General features: G+C 37.0%; 8 protein-coding genes across 8 annotated transcripts; 3 read left to right on the forward strand and 5 right to left on the reverse strand.

Moving 5' to 3' along the window:
- Window positions 1-154: 154 nt before the first annotated feature.
- SAPINGB_P003210 (uncharacterized protein) lies at window positions 155-1620 on the reverse strand (the record flags this gene model as incomplete). The annotated part of the gene is made up of 3 exons (XM_031997928.1): window positions 155-898; window positions 947-1089; window positions 1143-1620. The coding sequence occupies 3 exons, from the start codon at window positions 1618-1620 to the stop codon at window positions 155-157; spliced, it is 1365 nt and encodes a 454-aa protein (XP_031853819.1).
- Window positions 1621-2359: 739 nt separating this feature from the next.
- Window positions 2360-3683, reverse strand: SAPINGB_P003211 (uncharacterized protein; the record flags this gene model as incomplete). The annotated part of the gene is made up of 3 exons (XM_031997929.1): window positions 2360-3103; window positions 3161-3303; window positions 3362-3683. The coding sequence occupies 3 exons, from the start codon at window positions 3681-3683 to the stop codon at window positions 2360-2362; spliced, it is 1209 nt and encodes a 402-aa protein (XP_031853820.1).
- Window positions 3684-4238: 555 nt separating this feature from the next.
- SAPINGB_P003212 (uncharacterized protein) lies at window positions 4239-5025 on the reverse strand (the record flags this gene model as incomplete). Its single annotated transcript, XM_031997930.1, has 4 exons — window positions 4239-4703; window positions 4756-4836; window positions 4937-4960; window positions 5020-5025. 4 exons carry the CDS (start codon window positions 5023-5025, stop codon window positions 4239-4241), a joined length of 576 nt encoding a protein of 191 aa, XP_031853821.1.
- A 612-nt stretch (window positions 5026-5637) lies between these two features.
- Window positions 5638-6340, forward strand: SAPINGB_P003213 (uncharacterized protein; the record flags this gene model as incomplete). The annotated part of the gene is made up of 2 exons (XM_031997931.1): window positions 5638-6075; window positions 6128-6340. The coding sequence occupies 2 exons, from the start codon at window positions 5638-5640 to the stop codon at window positions 6338-6340; spliced, it is 651 nt and encodes a 216-aa protein (XP_031853822.1).
- A 347-nt stretch (window positions 6341-6687) lies between these two features.
- Window positions 6688-7416, reverse strand: SAPINGB_P003214 (uncharacterized protein; the record flags this gene model as incomplete). The annotated part of the gene is made up of 2 exons (XM_031997932.1): window positions 6688-7292; window positions 7386-7416. 2 exons carry the CDS (start codon window positions 7414-7416, stop codon window positions 6688-6690), a joined length of 636 nt encoding a protein of 211 aa, XP_031853823.1.
- Window positions 7417-8453: 1037 nt separating this feature from the next.
- SAPINGB_P003215 (uncharacterized protein) lies at window positions 8454-11569 on the forward strand (the record flags this gene model as incomplete). The annotated part of the gene is made up of 2 exons (XM_031997933.1): window positions 8454-8816; window positions 8915-11569. The coding sequence occupies 2 exons, from the start codon at window positions 8454-8456 to the stop codon at window positions 11567-11569; spliced, it is 3018 nt and encodes a 1005-aa protein (XP_031853824.1).
- A 2221-nt stretch (window positions 11570-13790) lies between these two features.
- On the forward strand, window positions 13791-17141 carry SAPINGB_P003216 (uncharacterized protein; the record flags this gene model as incomplete). The annotated part of the gene is made up of 1 exon (XM_031997934.1): window positions 13791-17141. One exon carries the CDS (start codon window positions 13791-13793, stop codon window positions 17139-17141), a length of 3351 nt encoding a protein of 1116 aa, XP_031853825.1.
- A 569-nt stretch (window positions 17142-17710) lies between these two features.
- Window positions 17711-18490, reverse strand: SAPINGB_P003217 (uncharacterized protein; the record flags this gene model as incomplete). The annotated part of the gene is made up of 1 exon (XM_031997935.1): window positions 17711-18490. The coding sequence occupies one exon, from the start codon at window positions 18488-18490 to the stop codon at window positions 17711-17713; it is 780 nt and encodes a 259-aa protein (XP_031853826.1).
- Between the last annotated feature and the right edge of the window lie 970 nt (window positions 18491-19460).

Consider the following 19460-nt stretch of genomic DNA (forward strand, 5'->3'; position numbering starts at 1 on the left):
AAAATTGTTTAATGATGAAATGAACATATGAAATGAAAAGATAATTTTAAGATAGAAAAAAATGAAAAAAAGAATAAAATGGTTAATGAAAAAGATCAATAATACCCTTAAAGCAAAACAAATTCAATTTCTAAAAAAAATAGTGCAAACTATATTAATCGTTCCAGTTTTTCCGAGTGCCAATGTATCTCACAACATAGACAAGGCCTAGTAAACATGGAACTTCCATCAAAGGTCCGACAGTAGCTGCCAGCGCTTGATTACTGTCATGACCGAATGTAGCCACAGCAATTGCAATTGCCAGTTCAAAATTATTACTTGAAGCAGTGAAACTCTGAGTCACTGATAACTTGTAGCCAAAGTTCATTTTGTATGATACCGCTAGTGTTGAAAAGAAAATCAAATTGAAATAACAAAACATGGGTGCAGCAACTCGTACAACTGATACAATTTGGTCAACCACACGCTCACCTTGAGAAGCGAAAAGAACCAAAATAACGAAAAGAAGTCCGATTAAAGATAAAGTGCCCATCCATTCCATAAATACATTGTCGTACCAGTTGGCACCCACGAGTCTTCGAAACCCGAATCGAGTAACAAGGCCTGCGGCCAAGGGTATCCCTAAAAAGACACCGACACTTTTTGCGATATCGGAATAAGAAAAAATAAACTCAGTTTCAGATCTGCTAATGACTTTAATAAGTAAAAGAGAATATGGTGCGTAAAGGATCATTTGAAGAATGGAATTAACAGAGACCAAAATTGCACCGTAGTGGCTATCGCCTCCTGCAAGGCCATTCCAGATTAAAACCATGGCAATACATCTAGCAAGTCCAACCAAAATGAGACCTTCTCGAAGCTCTGGTTTGTCTGGAAGAAATGCCCATGCTAATGCCATCTAAAATAATTGTTAGCGTCCATCAACAGCATTTAAATAGATTCATACCATAAGGAAAGGACCGATAATCCAGTTTACAAATAAACTAAAAGCTAATTGTGTCCAGATTTTCTTTTGAGCAAAAACATGATGCAGTACTTCGTATTCAATATTGCATAAAATAGGGTAAATCATGAGAATAAGCCCAATAGCTTTAAAAATGTTAGAATTTAAATGGTATTTTGTAAAACAAACAAATTCTTACCTATAGGAACAGCAACGCCAACAAACTTGCCCTTTTCCAAAGCATGGCCAGTATTTGGAACAAAGTTTCCTATAATAATTCCCACCGCCATAGCCAAAAAGATCCAGATATATAGAAACCTGTCTATAAATCCCAAGCTTTTAAAAACTGATTTTTTCCTTTCTTCCTCACCACCACTGCTGTCATTTTGCTTTGATTCGCTTTCTGATCCGGACACCACTTGTCCTAATTCCAAGTCACATGCTTCCTTAGAAACGGACTTGTTTTCTATATGGGAATCAACTTCAAAATCTGGGTCAGTCTTGTTATCATTATTAGAACTATTAGGTTCGTCTTTGGCGTGAAGAACATAGTTGTTTGTGTTAATGGTATCTAAAATATATTCAGGTTTCTGATGACGATGATGTAATGCGTGTGTATCGTGTCCGTCGCTCTCTTGGGAGGTTGCAATATTTTGGTTTTTCTCCTCAGAATTCATTGTGAATAAAATCTCAAAAAGTTTTTGGGAGACATTTGAAAAAAAAAAAAAGAATATCAAAGAAACTGTGGGAGTCCCAAGATATTTATTTTCTTGAACTATGAATGAATGTTTTTCTTCATTGGGTAGATTCTTCAGCTTGTTTTCTAGAATTACTAGGCTTTGAGATAAAATTTCAGATAGGGGTGGTGATAAAGATATCGAATTGCTCAGCAACTTTTCCTTAAAACCTTCCTATTTAAGTATATTTATGTGAGGCTCAGAACTTAGGAAATACCTCTTCACGTGATCAGAGTTCATTGGCAGATTCCCCATACATTTAGCATATGGCTTTTGAAAAAGTGATTCTTGAAGTTGAAACTTTTTGAATGAGATTTATTCGTTTAAATTTTTTGTTAATATCAGTTATTTTACTTAAAACCTGAAATAAATAGAGCCATTTGTAAGGTTGATTCCCTGTTCAAATAATTTTTTTCAAGTGCAAAGTTTAATATAAATTTCCTTTTTGAATAACTAATTACCTTATTTAACACCGATATCGGTTCTAAACGCTTATCAGATCTTGGCCCTTTTATTTTTACCTTTAATTTTGGCTTGACAAAAAAAATAACTTGGAAAAAACAACAGCAAAAAAATCGGGCATTCTATTGTCAATTTGTCCAGAAAGCTCTATTGAAAAAAATAAATTAAAATAAAATAAAATAAAATAAAATAAGATGCAAAAAAACAACAGCAACAATCATTTATTGTGGTTTATTCGACCATGTATAAAGTTTACAATATATACAAATGCCAACAAAACTGGGACCTCTATAAGTGGCCCCACTGTAGCGGCTAATGCTTGATTACTATCATGACCAAAAGTGGCTACAGCAATGGCGATTGCCAACTCAAAGTTATTACTGGAAGCAGTGAAACTTTGGGTTATTGAAAGCTCATACCCAAAGCCAAGTTTGAGAGTAATTGCTAGTGTTGCGAAGAAGACAAGAATAAAGTAGCAAACCATAGGGGCTGCTACTCTAAGAACTGAAACGATTTGTTGAACTACACGCTTACCCTGTGACGCAAAAAGAATCAAAATGGTGAAAAGCAATCCAATGAGAGAAAGAGATCCCATCCATTTCATCAGTACATCATCATATCTGCGTGGACCAAGAAGAGGTCTTAGACCAAAGCGAGTTATTATTCCTCCACCAAGTGGAATTCCTAAAAAGACACCCACGCTTTTGGCTATTTGGGAATAAGAAAGAGTGACTTCATTTTGAGATTTGCTGATTGTTTTTAATATGAAAATGGCATATGGGGCAAATAGAATCATTTGAAGGATAGAGTTGACAGAAACTAAAATGGCACAGTATTGGTCATCGCCTCCGGATAAACCGTTCCAAATTAAAACCATAGCTATACATCTGGCTAATCCCACTAAAATAAGGCCTTCTCTGAGTTCAGGTTTATCTGGAAGAAATGCCCAAGCAAGACCCAACTGAATTCCAGAGTTAGTAAGTTTTTTTTTTTTTTCATTAATTCCAAGTGTGCTTACCATTATGAATGGGCATATTACCCAGTTTACAATCACGCTAAATCCCAGTTGCTTCCAGACTTGTTTTTGGGCAAAGACACGATGAAGGACTTCAAATTCAACTCTACACAGAATAGGGTAAATCATTACAATCAAGCCGATAGCTATTAAAAGTTAGAATAAAATATATCTTAATGATTTTTTTTGTTTGTTTGTTCTTACCTATTGGAATGGATACACTGACAAACTGTCCTTGTTCAAGAGAATGGCCAATATTTGGAACAAAGTTCCCTAAAATTATTCCTACTGCCATGGCCAAAAAAATCCAAATGTACAGAAATCTATCAAGGAAACCCAAGCTCTTAAAAACAGATTTATTTTTTAATGATGGTTCATTTTTATCAATTGTTTCTATTAACGTTAAGCTTTTACTTTCTTTTGAGTTGGAATCTGAAGAACCTAATTCAAGTTCAACATTGGAAATGTTTTTTGTAATGTCAGAATTCGAATGGATTTTGCAAACTTCTTTTTCAGTGTTATTCATTTTGAGAACAATGAGAATAATGGGAATAACAAAATGGCAAAAAACATTTTTTTTTTTTTTTTTGAAATTAAATTATCTTGTTAAAAAAAAATTTTATCTCATTGCACCATTTCCTTGCTCTTGAAGGCTTTGATCTAGAAATCAAATCTAGATTGAACGAAAGCTGGATATCAGTATAATGAAGTCACGTGCCTATTGGGTCTCTAGCATCTAGACTTTGATTCCAGACATAAATTGGGAGGAAAAGAAATGATCATTTAGAGATAATCTAGTATTACCATCAGATAAATATAAGTAATCACAACAGTGGCAAAACACTAATTGATTGTTAAACTTGCGTATCTGGAATGGTAAATAGCTCCATAATAATTCACACTGCAAAGCAATGATTCTGGTTGATTTCCCTAGTAAACTGTCTGATTTTTGGTATTCCTTCTTAATAGAATAAATAATTCATCTACTATAATTTACATAATTTTATTTCGTTTTTTTAATCTCCCAAGCATACAAATTCATTCCAATTGACATCATCTAAATATCCCATATCAGTATCCCTTATCTTCCGCCAAACCCTGGAGGAGGTTGGAAGCCAGGGGGAGCGCCAAACCCAGCGGGACCGCTGCTGCTTCCAAAGAATGAAGCGGCAGTGGTACGAGCTGGGCCAGAAAGAGTTGAGGCTGTACTTGGGACACCAAACCCGGTAGCATCTGCAGATCGGTTTATCGGTCTCGCGGTTCCTACTCTGGAAGTGTTTCCACCAGCAGCTGCTGCAGTGGCAGCTGCGGAGGCACCTAGTCGGGCAGCATTGTCAGTATTGGGGGGAGGAGCTTCGACGGAAACCGAAATGATGGTTTCGCCGCGGAGAATTACCAGACCAAGAGTTCGCTTAGTGTCTCTAACGGAATAAGTAGATTCACTTGAGGACCCTGTTGTAGATGAATTTGCTGCCTTCTTTGCTGCCGCCAGGGACTTTTTAGTTGCTCTAAATTCTTCAGTATCTGCTAAAACAAGATTCATAAACTGGTAAGGTGTTAGAAGGGTTGATAAAAAAAAATTAAGCAATGAAACATACCTTGTCAAACGCCAGTAGTTGACCTGTCAGCTGGCGCCCATCTAGCAATACGACTCTCAGTCTGTAGTTTACTAAATCGGCCTAAAAAAAATGACTGTTAGTCATTGATGTTTTCCTTTCAACGCGAACTTACGCGGCTTTCTATAAGAAAAAAAAAATCAAGAGTGAATCATTTGCGTACCATTTTGGCCTTTCGTGGTAAATTCTAGATAACCATGTTAGCTTTTTGAATAATGATTAGAGATATATTTATGAACCACTTACAGTCATTGTGAAATATTTGTATGTGTGTATACTAAAGCCTTTGTTGGTGATGGCAAGTCGGTCTTTTTTGGAGGTTAAGCCTAAGAAATTTTTTCAAGTCTCGCGTGTTAGCTCCTATACATAACCTAGAAAAGAATCCCACACAGACACACACAAGACACACACCCCTAGTCTGTTTTGTTACATAATGTGTTTTGTCACAAAGATCAATTATTGTAACAAAACACCCCCATTTTTGAAAATTGGTGCTAGAAAAAAAAAAATCCTGCAAGTCGCGTCAGTCTGGACCTTCTTTTTCCCATTGAAATTCCCCAAAATCACAACAGATTCCCCCTTTCTTTCTTTTCTTTCCTTTCTCTCCATCTTTATCAATCAGATTGGCATTCTAAGCTGGTTATTTTTCAGGTTAGTTTTTTTTTTTTATTCTATTCTATTCTATTCAATTTTAGTTGGTTGTAATTATTTGAGGTGTTGGTTCCATCGCTTATAAACTTTTCCATCAATGCTCTCCGCCACATAAAAAAAACTTTCAACTGACGCGCTTGTTATTTAGAGTCCACCTTCATTAAAAATTAGCAATTAATAAATAAATCAAAAAAAAAATAAAAATAAAAAAAAATGACTGAGGAAGAAGTTAAAGTTTCTGAGACCCCCGACGTTGCTACTACGGAGGAGAAGACAGCTGAAGTGTCTGTAGGATCTAAGCGCAAGGCTGAAGACGTCGCCGAAGAAACGGGAAAGACTGAAGAAGAAGAAGAAGTCAAGCGACCAAAGACTGACGACAAGGAGGAAGAGAAGAAGGAAGAATCTAAGGCCGATGTTACTGAAGAGAAGAAGGAAGAACCTAAGGCCGATGTTACTGAAGAGAAGAAGGAAGAACCTAAGGCCGATGTTACTGAAGAGAAGAAGGAAGCTACTGTTGAAACCAAGAAGGCTACACCTAAGAAATCATCCAAGGGTAAGGGTAAGGCCAAGAGCCGATATGCTCAGTTGGATCAGGAAGAAGATGAAGATGAAGATGAGGGTGAGGGTGAAGATGAAGATGACGAAGCCAAGGTAAGTTTACAATATGTTTAAAAATGGGCTGTTTCTAACAAAAAAAATGTAGCTTGCTGAAGAGGAAGAAGACTCTCTTGAAGAGATTGATACTTCCAACATCATTCCTGGTAGACGTACTCGTGGTAAGATTATTGATTACAAGAAGATCAACGAGGAACTTGAGAAGAAAAAGAGAGAGGGTATCACCGACGACTTGTTGGATGACGAGGATGATGATGATGATGATGCCAATTTCCAGGAGCCCATTGCTGAGGAAGAGTAATCTTTTTTATTTTTTATTGTAGTTTGTTTTTTAATGTGTATTTTTAATAAAGATAAAAGTGAGGAATATTTTTTTTTTTTTTTTGAAACCTGTCCTTTGGGAAATTTTACGCTTTAAGTTTTTGGTAAAGTTTTTGATTAAATAAAAAAAAAAAATATGTTGGGCAGTCTCATCATGATATGATCATATAAATATAAAAAAAAAAAAAAACATGGTCCGTTTACCACAAGTTTTTTGTAAAAAAAATAAATAAAAAAAAAAAGAGAGAGAAAAAGATTTAGCAACATTCATTCATTTATAATACCTTTAGTTGCCTTATACATGTCGTTCCGTTCATCCAAATGTGTCTAGCAGCACTGTCCAGCCTTCTTTGCACCATCCTCATCAGGTGGTTGGGTAAAGTCGATAGTCTGTCCTTGGGTTGGTCGCGACTGGCCAAGATCAGGTTGTAAGGATTGGTCAGCATAGAGTCTGTAAATCTCCGTAAGAATTTGTTGAAAGGCAGCCTCAACGTTTGTGGCATCAAGGGCAGAAGTCTCGATAAACAAAAGACTCTTTTCGGCGGCAAAAGCCATGGCCTCATCGGTTAAAACAGCACGGAGGTGCTTAAGATCGCACTTGTTGCCGACAAGCATGACAACAATCTGAGGGTCAGCATTACTCTTGAGCTCTTCCAGCCATCTGCCAACATGTTCATAAGTCTCTGGTTTAGTGATATCATATACTAAAACGGCACCAACAGCGCCACGGTAGTATGCCGAAGTAATGGCGCGATAACGTTCCTGGCCAGCGGTATCCCAAATCTGGGCCTTGATAGTTTTGCCGTCGACTGTGACTGTTCGGGTAGCAAACTCGACGCCTATCGTACTTCTGGATTCAATATTGAACTCATTTCTGGTAAATCTACCCAAGATATTTGATTTTCCGACACCGGAATCACCGATCAAGACAACTGCAATCAAAGTTAGACTCGAGAAATAACAAGAGGGTTGAAGATGAGATGGAATTTAGAGGGCAGCTGATCTTCACGTGGTTTGATACGTACCCTTGAAAAGAAAATCGTATTCGTCACTCATAATATACTATTTTTAAAAAAAAAAAAAAAAAAACCTGAATGTAAGGGGAATAGGTAAATAATTTGAAATCTCAAAAGCGAAGAGAGAAAAAAAAAAAAGGGGGAGGAAAGAGTACAAGTAGTCTGAAAAAAAAAAAAAAATTAAAATAAAATAAAATAAAATAAAACTCAAGAATAGGAGACCTAATCAGTATATTTAGTTAAGGGGTTGCTAAAGAAGGATGACCTAAGTAGTAACTCTTGTTGCGATAATAAATGGTAGCTGGAATTGAAGAAAAAGTAGGGAAGATGATATATAAAAAAAAAAAAAAAAAAAAAAAGGAAAGCCGTGAAATTATGGACGTCGTGGTAAGAAGGAGGTTTTATTACAATGTAACAACAACAATAACAATAGTAGAGAGAGAGGGAGAGGGACTTGTAACAACTAAAAAAAATTATTATTATTATTATTATTATTATTATTATTATTATTATTATTATTATTATTATTATTATTATTATTATTATTATTTCAATTCCAATCCATACCAGGCAACATTAAAAAAATAAAATAAAATATAAAAATAAAAAATGACATCAGAATGCTAATTAAGTTGCATAAGAATTTACACCAATTTTTGTAATATAATTTGTAATAATAATTTGTAATTACCAGTTGTTATGATTTGCCAAATGGACGTGTTTTTTTTTTTTTTTTTATATTATTATATATATTCAAGTTACCCTGCCAAAAATCTGTCAAACCCACCAAAAGATGTGATTGCAGAATTCACGGGGGATCTTTTTATTTTTATTTATTTTATTTATTTTTTTTTTTTTCAAAACAAAAACATGTGTGGGAACTAAATGTAAACAAAAAACTCATTCCATTAAATTTTTTTTTTTTTTTTTTGTTTTTCAACAAATTTTTTTATTTTTTTCCCTCTAATTAACGAAATCAAAAGAATTCCAATCACTATCATTTCAAATAGTGGAGTTTTTTTTTTTTTTCTTTCTTTCTTTCATTTTTTTTTTTTTTTTTTTTTCACTTATACTAAAATGTCTGAAATTAAAATCGACCGTGCCTTGTATAACAAGCGCATAGATATGATTCATAAGGCTCTTGCCACCAATCGACCTTCTCTTAATGGTGCAGACTCTATTTTCATTCTTATTGGCAAGACCGATGAAGATAATCCATACCACAAGAGTGCGGTTCTACACACCTGGCTGCTTGGTTACGAATTTCCTACGACTGCACTTTTGATTACCAAGACTGAAACAATCGTCATCACCAGTGCAGCCAAAGCAAAGTACCTTAAGGATCTTCAGGCGTCGACTCTTGTATGGACCCGCTCAAAGGATGCAGAGCACAACAAGAAGCTTTTCCAGGATTTAATTGCCAAAATGACAGAGGCTGGTGTATGTATTTTTATTATTGACACAAACTTACAAGAAAAAAAAGAAAAAAGAAAAAAGAAAAAAAAAAAGAAAAAAACTAACTAACAATTCAAATTTAGAGTAACCTTGGTATTATCCAAAAGGACAAGTACGAAGGTCCCATGGTAAAAGAATGGAACGAAATTTATGGAGCTTCCGAAAAGAAATTTACTGAGGTTGATGTTTCCTCAGCCATTGCAGAGCTTCTTCAACTTAAAGATGAGGAGGAATTGCGTTCTATTAGAAATGCATCTCGAGCCAGTACTGGAGTGATGACAAAGTTTCTTTCTGAAGAAATTTCGACCATTATTGATGAGGACCGTAAAGTTAAACATTCTGCACTGTCAGAAACAGTGGAGAGCAAAATTGAGGACGATAACTTTTTCAAAAAAACTCTTAAATTGGGAGACTCTCTTGACCCTAGCCAGTTGGATTGGTGTTATTCGCCCAACATTCAATCTGGGGGGAAGTTTGATTTAAAGCCTTCTGCAATGCCCGATGATAATGTTTTGTATGGTGGCGTTATTGTAACTTTTTTGGGTCTCCGATACAAGTCTTACTGCTCCAACATTGGTCGCACATACTTGATTGACCCTACAAAGACCCAAGAGCAAAACTATTCTTTTGCTGTTGCCCTGCAGAAGAAGGTTTTGGAGACAATTACCAATGGTGTCAAGGCGCGAGATGTTTACAAGGCTGCCCAGGATTTCATTAAAGAAAAGAACCCTAAGCTTTTATCACATTTTCTCAAGAATGTGGGATGGGGTACGGGAATTGAGTTCCGAGACACGTCACTTTTGCTTAATGAGAAGAACCAGCACGTGCTGAAGGATGGAATGACACTTACTTTGGTTATTGGGTTTCAGGACATTCCTAATGACGATGCTCAGGATAATAAGAGCAAGGCTTATAGTATACTTCTTATTGACACTATCAATGTGACTAATGGAGCTCCTGAGGTATTTACAGAATCACCCAAGAGCCGAGGTGATGTTTCATACTACTTTAAGGAAGAAGAGGAAGCTAAGCCGGTCAAGAAGGAAGTTAAGAAGCCAGTAAAGTCTGCAATTTTGAAGAGCAAGTTGAGAGGTGAGAATAAGTCACAGGAGGATGACCCTGAGGCTAAGCGAAAAGTTAATCAGCGGGATCTTCATGATAAGTTGCAAAAGAGTGGTCTTGAGAAGTATGCAGCTGAAAGTTCTGGCAACAGTGAGGGGACCAAAACGACTTTTAAGCGGTACGAATCTTATAAGCACTTGAGTCAACTCCCGAAGGACATGAAGGACTTGCGTATTCGGGTTGATGCAAAGAACCAGACGATTCTTATTCCGATTAATGGTCGTTTGGTTCCATTTCACATTGCTTATTACAAGAATGGTAGTAGCAACGAAGAGGGCGAGTATGCTTATTTACGTTTGAATTTTAATTCACCTGGCCAGGGTGTTTCCAAGAAGGATGATATTCCATCTGAGGTTGCGGATGCACAGTTTGTTCGCAGCATTACACTTAGGAGTCGAGATGGAGAGCACATTGCTGGTGTTTTTAAGAAGATTACCGATTTAAAGAAGGAAGTGTTGAAGCGGGAAGCTGAGAAGAAGGAGATGGAAGATGTTGCTCCTCAGGGCAAGCTGATTGAGGCGAAGAACCGACGCCCTATTCGTTTGGATACAGTTTATGTGCGACCTGCTCCTGAGGGCAAGCGTGTTAATGGATTGATTGAGATTCACCAGAATGGTTTAAGATACCAGTCTCCAATCAAGAGCGAGTTTAACATTGAGATTTTGTTTAGCAACATTAAGCACCTTTACTTCCAGCCATGTGATCATGAATTGATTGTGATTATCCATGCACACCTTAAGAGCCCCATTATGGTTGGAAAGAAGAAGACTAAGGATATTCAGATTTACCGAGAAGCGACAGATTTGGCATTTGATGAGACTGGCAATCGTCGTCGGCGTTACCGATATGGAGATGAGGATGAGTTGGAGCAGGAGCAGATGGAGAGACAGCGCCGGGTACAGTTGAATAAAGAGTTTAAGCAGTTTGCTGAGGCGATTTCTGATGCTACTAATGGGACGATTGATGTTGAGATTCCATTCCGAGAGCTTGGGTTCAATGGTGTTCCATTCCGGTCTAATGTACTGTGTCAACCGACAACGGAATCATTGATTCAGTTGATTGATCCTCCATTTTTGGTTGTGACACTTAGTGAGATTGAGGTTGTGCATCTTGAGCGAGTACAGTTTGGGTTACGACAGTTTGATATGGTTGTAATTTATAAGGATTTTACACGGCCTGTGACTCATATCAATTCGATTCCAATGTCTCAGCTAGATGGAGTTAAGGATTGGCTGAATAGTGTTGATGTGCCATATTATGAGGGACCTGTTAATTTGAATTGGCCTACTATTATGAAGACGGTGACTTCAGACCCACATCAGTTTTTCAAAGATGGAGGATGGAGTTTCTTGACGCTTGATAATGAGGGAGGAAGTGGGCAAGAATCACAGGAGTCTTCTGATGAGGAGAGTGAATTCCATGCTTCTGATGAGGATCCTGAAGATGAGAGTGATAGTTATTCTGAGGAAGATAGTGACATGTCTGAGGAAGGGGACAGTGAGGGGTCATTTGGGTCAGATGATGAATCTGGGGATGATTGGGATGAGATGGATAATAAGGCCAAGAAGCTTGATACAAAGGGTCGTGGAGGGGATGATCGCAAGAGAAAGCGTTAATTTTGTAGTGAAGTATAGTTTTTTTATTTGATTATTTTATATTATTTTATTTTATTTTTTTATTTTTTTTTTTTTTTTGGTGTAATTAGTTTAATTTTTATTTATTTATTTTTTTTTTTTTGGTTAATGAAATTTTTGACTGCTACACTACTACAATGGACCAACAAATTGATTATATATTTTCAGAATTGTTTAGACTTGCCAGGGGAGATGCACATGAAGTTGAGAATGAAATATCCAAATTGCTTGTGATTTTGGAATGTTTATTACCAGTTTATCATCGAGCAGTTGACTTGATTGAACAGCATTGTGCCATTGCATCAGGTCAATGCAAAGAGAACAATTGTGGAGATAGGGGTGAGACACGACAGATGGGGGTATTTCGAGCTCCAGGGAGTGTTGATTATGGAGGGTGGGATGAAACTGGAGTATTTACACTTTATTCTGGGACTTGGGGTGGGCTTAACAAATCAGGAGGAAATCAAGGTCAAGAGAATTACGAGTATTGGCACGTCCAGCCGATGAAGGCATTTCGAGGTAAAAGGGAAAAACGGACAGGTAATATGAGGAGGAAGAGTATTGGCAAAGTCCAAGAAGGCCGAAGGACACAACCATTAAATGTTCTTGAAGGGTTTGGGCTTGTAAACTTAGAGCGCTGGGAGTGTAATTGTGCAGAATACACTGCAGCCAAGTACCGTGGGCGTCGGGTAGGAGTTTTAAGGGGTCGTCGTGAGAGTAAGTGGGAAGGGTATGTTAGTAAGAGTGGCTGGGCACAGGGGTATTATGAAGCCCATAAACGTGAACAAGAACGGGCTGAACAAGTTTGGGGTCAAGAGGAAGTACGGGTTCCACAGTGTGTACATTTGGTAGGAGTATTTTTGTTTGTAAGGGGTCGGGTATTGTTTGAATGGAATCGTGGAGTACGGAACTTGAGGCCCGGGGGGGATAATTTACAGGCAAGACTAGATATTACAGGGCGGGGGTGGGTTCAGAAGAATCAGGAGAAAGAAAAGAAAGGGAGTGAGAGTAATGAGTTAAGTGAGAAAATGAAAGTATTGGAGAATGGAAGAGAGCGAGACTTACAGAACAAGCGGGACTTTTGGGAATTGTGGGACCCGGTTGGTGTTTATGAGAGGACCGAGTTTATTAATGTTTGTGAGTATTTAGGACTTTTGTATCAGCACCGGGTGAGTTCAGCAGCTCTTGAGTATGTGACAACAGCATGAGAGATGTAATTTATTTGTAACAAATAAATGAAAAATTGAAAAAAAAAAAAAAAAATTTTTTTTAAGCATTGCCACCATGGAAATTTTATAGGTAATATATAATTTTTGGTAATAAAAGTGATGGCCGCGCGGATTAAAAAAAAAAAAAAAATTTAGCAAGAGAGGGAAAATTTTTTTTGTAGAGGGAGACGGGTGGTGCATATATAGAGAGAAAGAGAGTTATATTATTATTATTATTATAATTATTATGTGGTTGTGTTTTTTTTTTTTTTTTTTTTTGATATGTGTGTTAGTATTAGTAGTATTGGATTTTTAACAACAGCAAAGAAATTTTTTTTTTTCCCTTTTTTTTATTTTTTATTTTTTATTTTTTTCTTTCTTCTTCACCACCACCACCACCATCACAAAATATTAACCAACCATCTCAGAAATATCTAAATTTTCAAGAAAGAAGTAAAAAAAAAAAAAAAAAAAAAAAAAAAAAAAAAAAAAAAAAAAGAAAGAAAGAAAGAAAGAATTCTCAATAATCAACTTATCAACTTCTATCTATAAAGAAAGATTCAGATATACATATATTTTCTCATAAAAAAAGAAGAACGTCCAGCAGCATTCTAGAGCCAGATTTTTCTTAATCATAACCAAACCAACCAACCAACAACAATAATAATAATTATAATATTAACAACCACTTGTTAAAAACAACCACCACCACCACCACCACCACCACCACCATCATCATCATCATCATCATCATCATCATCATCATTATCAACCACAACAGAGCTTTTAATAATAATATACTAATAATCTGACTATCTTGGAATCTCATTTTTTTTCTAATCAAGATTCTAATCAAACAATAACTGTGATATCCATCTATAGATTACACATATTCTGGACTTTTACTTTCTCTCTTTTATTTTATTTTAATTTTTTTTTGGACCATATCAAAACAATTTCTCCGATTTCTCCTATATTTCCATTTATACTAAACAATGTCCAACTATTCAGGCTACGCAGCCACACACCAACAACCACCACTATACTATCCCAGTCAAAATGGCTTCACACCTCCCATGTTTTATGACAATAGTCCTATAATGTACGGTATGGCCTCTTCCCCAAGCATGCCTAATGGCCCAACATCACACGACTATGCCGGACCACCAGTTTCTCATGGTGGCAACTATGGTGGTAGTAATGGATCCATCACTAATGGTGGCCATTTGCATCACTCTGGTAATGCAAACAATGGAAGCAACAGTAGTAGTAACAGTAGCAGCAGCAGCAGCAGCAGCAACAACAACAACAACAACAATAACAACAATCAACACCGCCAAAACAAGCATTCCAAATCTTCGGACCATTATAATAACAATAGTAACCACTATCGTCCGAAATACCACCGTCATCATAATAATAATAACAACAACAACAACAATAATAATAATAACAACTCACACAATAACAACAACTCATCCAGCAATAATACTAATACTCATGGCTACCAATACCACCAAAGCCACCAACTCTCTTATAGACCGTTTTATCCCTCTCAACCACCAGCAGACTTTGCATCTCCTCAAGGCCTGCAAACACTACCAATGCATCATCAGCACATACCTCATCACCCTCCTCCTCCTCCTCCTCCACCTCCATTCATCCCTGGTGCAGATCCAGGCGATGCAGAGGCAGCCGCACTTCTAGATCTAAGTCCACACCACCCTGCACTCCCTCCATTGGCTTCTCCTCCTCCACCACTATCTGGACTAGGAGGGCCTCCACCACACACATTACCGCATCTTCATATACCTAACCATCCACGACACCCACCTCCTGTTCATCACCACCATCATCATCATCACAATCATCCAGCAGCTACTAGCCATTCACCTCTTCCTCCACTGGCACAGAGCCCGAAAAAGAAACCAGCGGTACAGGAGGAGCCCAATACTAGTTCTAGTGAGAGTATAAATGAAAAGCATGGTACTATTAATACCAGTAGTAGCAATGGTAGTGGCAGTGGCAGTGGCAGTAGCAGTGGCAGTAGCAGTGGCAGTGGCAGTAGCAGTAGCAGTAGTAGTAGTAGCAGTAGTAGTAGTAATAACAGCAGTAGTATTGCCAGCAGTAATGGTAGTGCTGGTACTGGTACTACAACTACAACTACAGTTTCTAGTCCACAAAAAACTACTACTACTACTGCTACAGCAGCAACAGCAACAACAACAACATCACCATCACCACCACCACGGAAAGAGGGAGAAGAGTTTGTACATTGTGGAGGCCAGATTACAAAAGTATGGTTTTCTGCACCTAACGAGCCATTCCCTAAACGGCGAGCATACTACCGACGATTAGAGAAGCTGAAAAGAGAACGGGATGAGGCCAAGCGGTTAGAAGAAGAGAAGAAGAAGAAGAAGGAAGAAGAAGAAAGAGAAAGGGAAAAGGAAAAGGAAAAAGAAGAGAAGGAGAAGGAGAAGGAGAAGGAAAGCAAAAAGGAGTTTTTAAAGACTAAGGAGAAGGAGCCACCTTTAGTTGCTGAGGAGAGTGTTACACCATTGACATCACCAGCTCCATCTCCTAGACCTGTAATAATACCAGCAGAAGCACCTATTCGGGTGGTGCCAGTGCCGACAGTGCCTACAGTTTCCAAGGGGATTTCATGGGCAGAGCGATTACAACAAGATAATCACGTTGGAGTTTTGCCTGTGTCTCCACGGAAGCAACAGCATCAGCAACAGCATCAGCAACATCAGGTCAATGGGGGTCATGCGGTTAGTAACCATACAGGTTCAACTTTAAGTATGCATGAAAAGAAACCCCATGTAGTCAAGGTGAACCAAAAGGAACCTCTTGGGGTTTTATTGCACAAGTATGATTACAAGAAGGTTAAGCGGATGGCAGTTCCACGGATTTACTCTCGAGGAATTATTAATACGGGCAACATTTGCTTTATGAATTCGATTCTACAAGCACTTGTGCACTGTTTGCCGTTTTACCAGTTGCTTGAATACATTGCATCGAACAGTGTGTTTAGTATTAAGAGCGAGACACCATTATTGGATGCGTTGATTAATCTTACGCGGGAATGTACTGAGAAGCCGAAAGATCCTAATAGGAGTATCAATTCGCAGCCATTGTCACCAGAGGCGTTTTACAATACGGTTCGTGCACATCCACGGTTTGTACATTACAAGCGGGGCCGACAGGAGGATGCTGAGGAATTTCTTGGGTATTTATTGGAGGCATTACACGATGAGTTTGTTGGAGTGATGGCAGCAACAAAGAAGAAGGAGGAAGAAGAGGAAGAAGAGAGGGGGAGGGAGAAGGATGAAAGGGGAGGAGGAGAAGGATGGCAAGAAGTTGGGAAGAATAATAAGAGTTTGAATGTTCAGCAGAATAAGGGGTTTGGGGAGAGTCCAGTGACTCGGTTATTTGGAGGGCAGCTCAAGTCGACATTAACAGCATCTAATTTAAAGACACCATCCATTACACGGGATCCATTTCAACAGATTCAGTTGGACATTTCTGATGAGCGAGTGAGATCTATTGAGGAAGCATTTGTGAATCTTGCAGCTCCAGAACAATTACAATACTCGACATCTACGAAGCAGGAGGTACGAGCTACTAAACAGATTGTAATTGATGAAGTTCCTGAGGTTTTGATTGTTCACTTGAAGCGATTTTCATATACGAATGATGGAGAAGGGTTAAGTTCAAGTTTAGGTGGTAGTGGTAGTGGTGTAAATGGTGTTGGTAACACTGGAGGAGCAGGGTATGGAGGGAATGGTCAAGGAGTTGGAGGAATTGGGGGAGGAAGTGTTCCATTTGCAGTTGAGAATGTACACAAGATTTCAAAGCCAGTAACATTTCCTGAGCATTTGACTTTACCACGAGAAGCGGTAGGGTCAGTAGGAGGAGGAGGAATACAAGGGTCGTCATTACCTGAGTATAGTTTATGTGGAGTTGTATATCATCATGGGCCATCTGCAGCAGCAGGACATTATACGGTTGATGTGAAGACACGGACTGGGAATATTAAGAGAGGTGTTTATAATAGAGAAGTAAGAGAAAAGGAAGAGAAAGAAAAAGAAGAAGAAGAGAAAGAAGCAAAAGAAGAAGAGGAAGAAGAAGAAGAAGAAGAAGAAGAAGAAGAAGAAGAAGAAGAAGAAGAAGAAGAAGAAGAAGAAGAAGAAGAAGAAGAATGGGTTAATATTGATGATGTGACATTGACTAGGGGAATTGCAGCAGCTGGTGGAGGAGGAGTTGAAGTTGGGAGTGGGACTAAGACGGCATATATATTATTTTATAAGAGAGAAAGTAGTAGTAGTAGTAGTAGTTTATAAGAAAGAATATTCTTTCTTTTGTTGTTTTTTTTTTTTTTTTTTTTTTTTGAGGGAGGGGGGAAGAAATATATATATATGTGAAGTTTTATTTATTTTTATTTATTTATTTATTTTATTTATTTATTTATTTTTATTTATTTAAAAGTACACAGTAATAATTTTTTTTTTAAATAAATAAATAAATGTAGAGTCTAATTGGGTACTAAAGGTTAAAAAAAATAAAAAAATAAAATAACTAGTTTAGGCTAATTAAAGTTGAAATAGGCGAAAAATTAAAAAAAACCGGTTTAGGAAATACGATATTGTTGATATAATAATTGAAATAAGGAAAAAAAAAACATTTTTTTTTAAAGTGTAAGATCATTAAATATTAAATCCTAAAAAGCAAAAAAACTATATAAGTAAAAAAAAAAACCATTTTTAAATAAGTACCCAAAATAAAAAAATAAGAATATGCTAATGTACAATAAAGAAGAAAAATAAATCTACCAAGTCTATTATATTAAAAGTTTTTTATTTCTTTTTTTTTTTTTAAAAAAGAAATAATTTCAAAAAACAATTAAAACCATTTAGAGGAAGTAGACAGCGGCAGCAATGGCACCGGCAACGGCACCAGAGAAACCAACCTTAGCAGCAGCACCCTGGGCAATGGTGGTGGTGGGGACGGTGACATTAGAGGAAGGAACAGGAGCGACACCAGAAGAGGTGGGCTTGGGGGAAGCAGAAGCAGAGGTAGAAGTCTTGCAAACCTCCTCAGTGCAAGGGATGGTGACAGTCTTGACAACACCGCCCTCAGAGGTGGTTGTGGTGATGAGGACGGGAGCAGAGGAAGTGGGCTTGGGGGAAGCAGAAGCAGAAGCAGAGGCAGAAGTGGTTTGGCAAACCTCCTCAGTGCAAGGGATGGTGACAGTCTTAACAACACCACCCTCAGAGGTGGTGGTGGTGATAAGGACAGGAGAAGAAGTGGTAGGCTTAACAACAGGAGCAGAGGTGGAAGAAGACTTGCAAACCTCCTCAGTGCAAGACTCAGTGACAGTCTTAGTGATGGGGGTAACAGTTGAGGGGAGGACAGGGGTACCAGAGACAACGGGGCAAGTAGTGACGGTGGTAGTAGTCAAAGTCTTTTCACGAGTGCAAGGGCAGTCAGTGATGGTAACAGTGCCAGGGGCAGTGATGGTGTAAGTCTTAGTGTTCTCAACAATGGTGGTAGGTTCAGGGCAGTAAGTAGTGTAAGCGGTGACAACTTCGGTGGTAGTAATTTCGCAAGGAATGGTAACGGTAGTGACGTTAGCATAACCGGCAGAGGCAACACCAGCAAAGAGGGCGACAGCAGCAGCAGTGAACTTCATTTTTGATTATATAGATTTGTTAAGTTAGTTAACGGGGGGGGGGGAGAAAATAGATTTTTAGTAGTAAGCGAGTGACTAGGTTTGGATCTTAAAGCGAGAGTGATGAAGAGAAAAGAAGAAGAAGAAAAAAAAAAAAAAAAATTTGAAATAAAAAAGAGGGAAAATTCTTGTCTTTTATAAGTTTTTTTTATTTTATTTTATTAAATAATAAATAAATATATGATAGAAACGATTAATTAATTAATTAGTTCAATTAGTTCAATTAGTTCAATTAGTTCGATTAGTTCGATTAGTTACGCGCCACAGGAGGTTTTTATTTTTATTTTTTTTTTTTTTAATAGCAGGAGAGGGGAGTAATTACTCCTATAAAAAAAAAAAAAAAAAATAAAAAAAAAACCAAGTGAGAGCGAATGTTGAAAAAAAAAAAAAAAAAAGTTAAAAAAAAAATTAAAGTGTTTTTGTTTGTTTGTGTGTGGCCCAAATGTTTCTATTTTTAGTAGTGGCGCGACATGACCATTTTAAGTAGCAAAATTAAATAAATAAATAAATAAATAAAAAAAAAAATGGTAAGGTTTTTTTTTTTTTTTTTTTGTTTCTATTAATATTTTTATTATATATAAAAAGGCAATTTTTTTTTATTTTTATTTTACTTTTGTGTACTAGTTATATTTAAATATATATAGAGAACAAAGAATATATATATATATATATTTTTTAACAAGTTTAACAAGTTTAACAAGTTTAACAAGTTTAACAAGTTTTATAATATATGATATGAAACTATTTTTATTTTTATTTATTAAAAAAATAAATGAGTCAATTGAAAATTTTTAATTCAATTGAATTGAAGAATTGAAGAATAAATAAAAAAAAAATAAAAAAAAAAAGTTTATTAATTAAAAGGGGGTTGGTTGGTTTTAATTTTTTATTTATATTTAAAAGAAAATCCTAATTAAATTGTCAATGCGCA

This window comes from Magnusiomyces paraingens (genome assembly GCF_902498895.1).
Source record: "Magnusiomyces paraingens strain CBS 517.90 genome assembly, contig: contig2, whole genome shotgun sequence".
NCBI lineage: Eukaryota > Fungi > Ascomycota > Dipodascomycetes > Dipodascales > Dipodascaceae > Magnusiomyces > Magnusiomyces paraingens.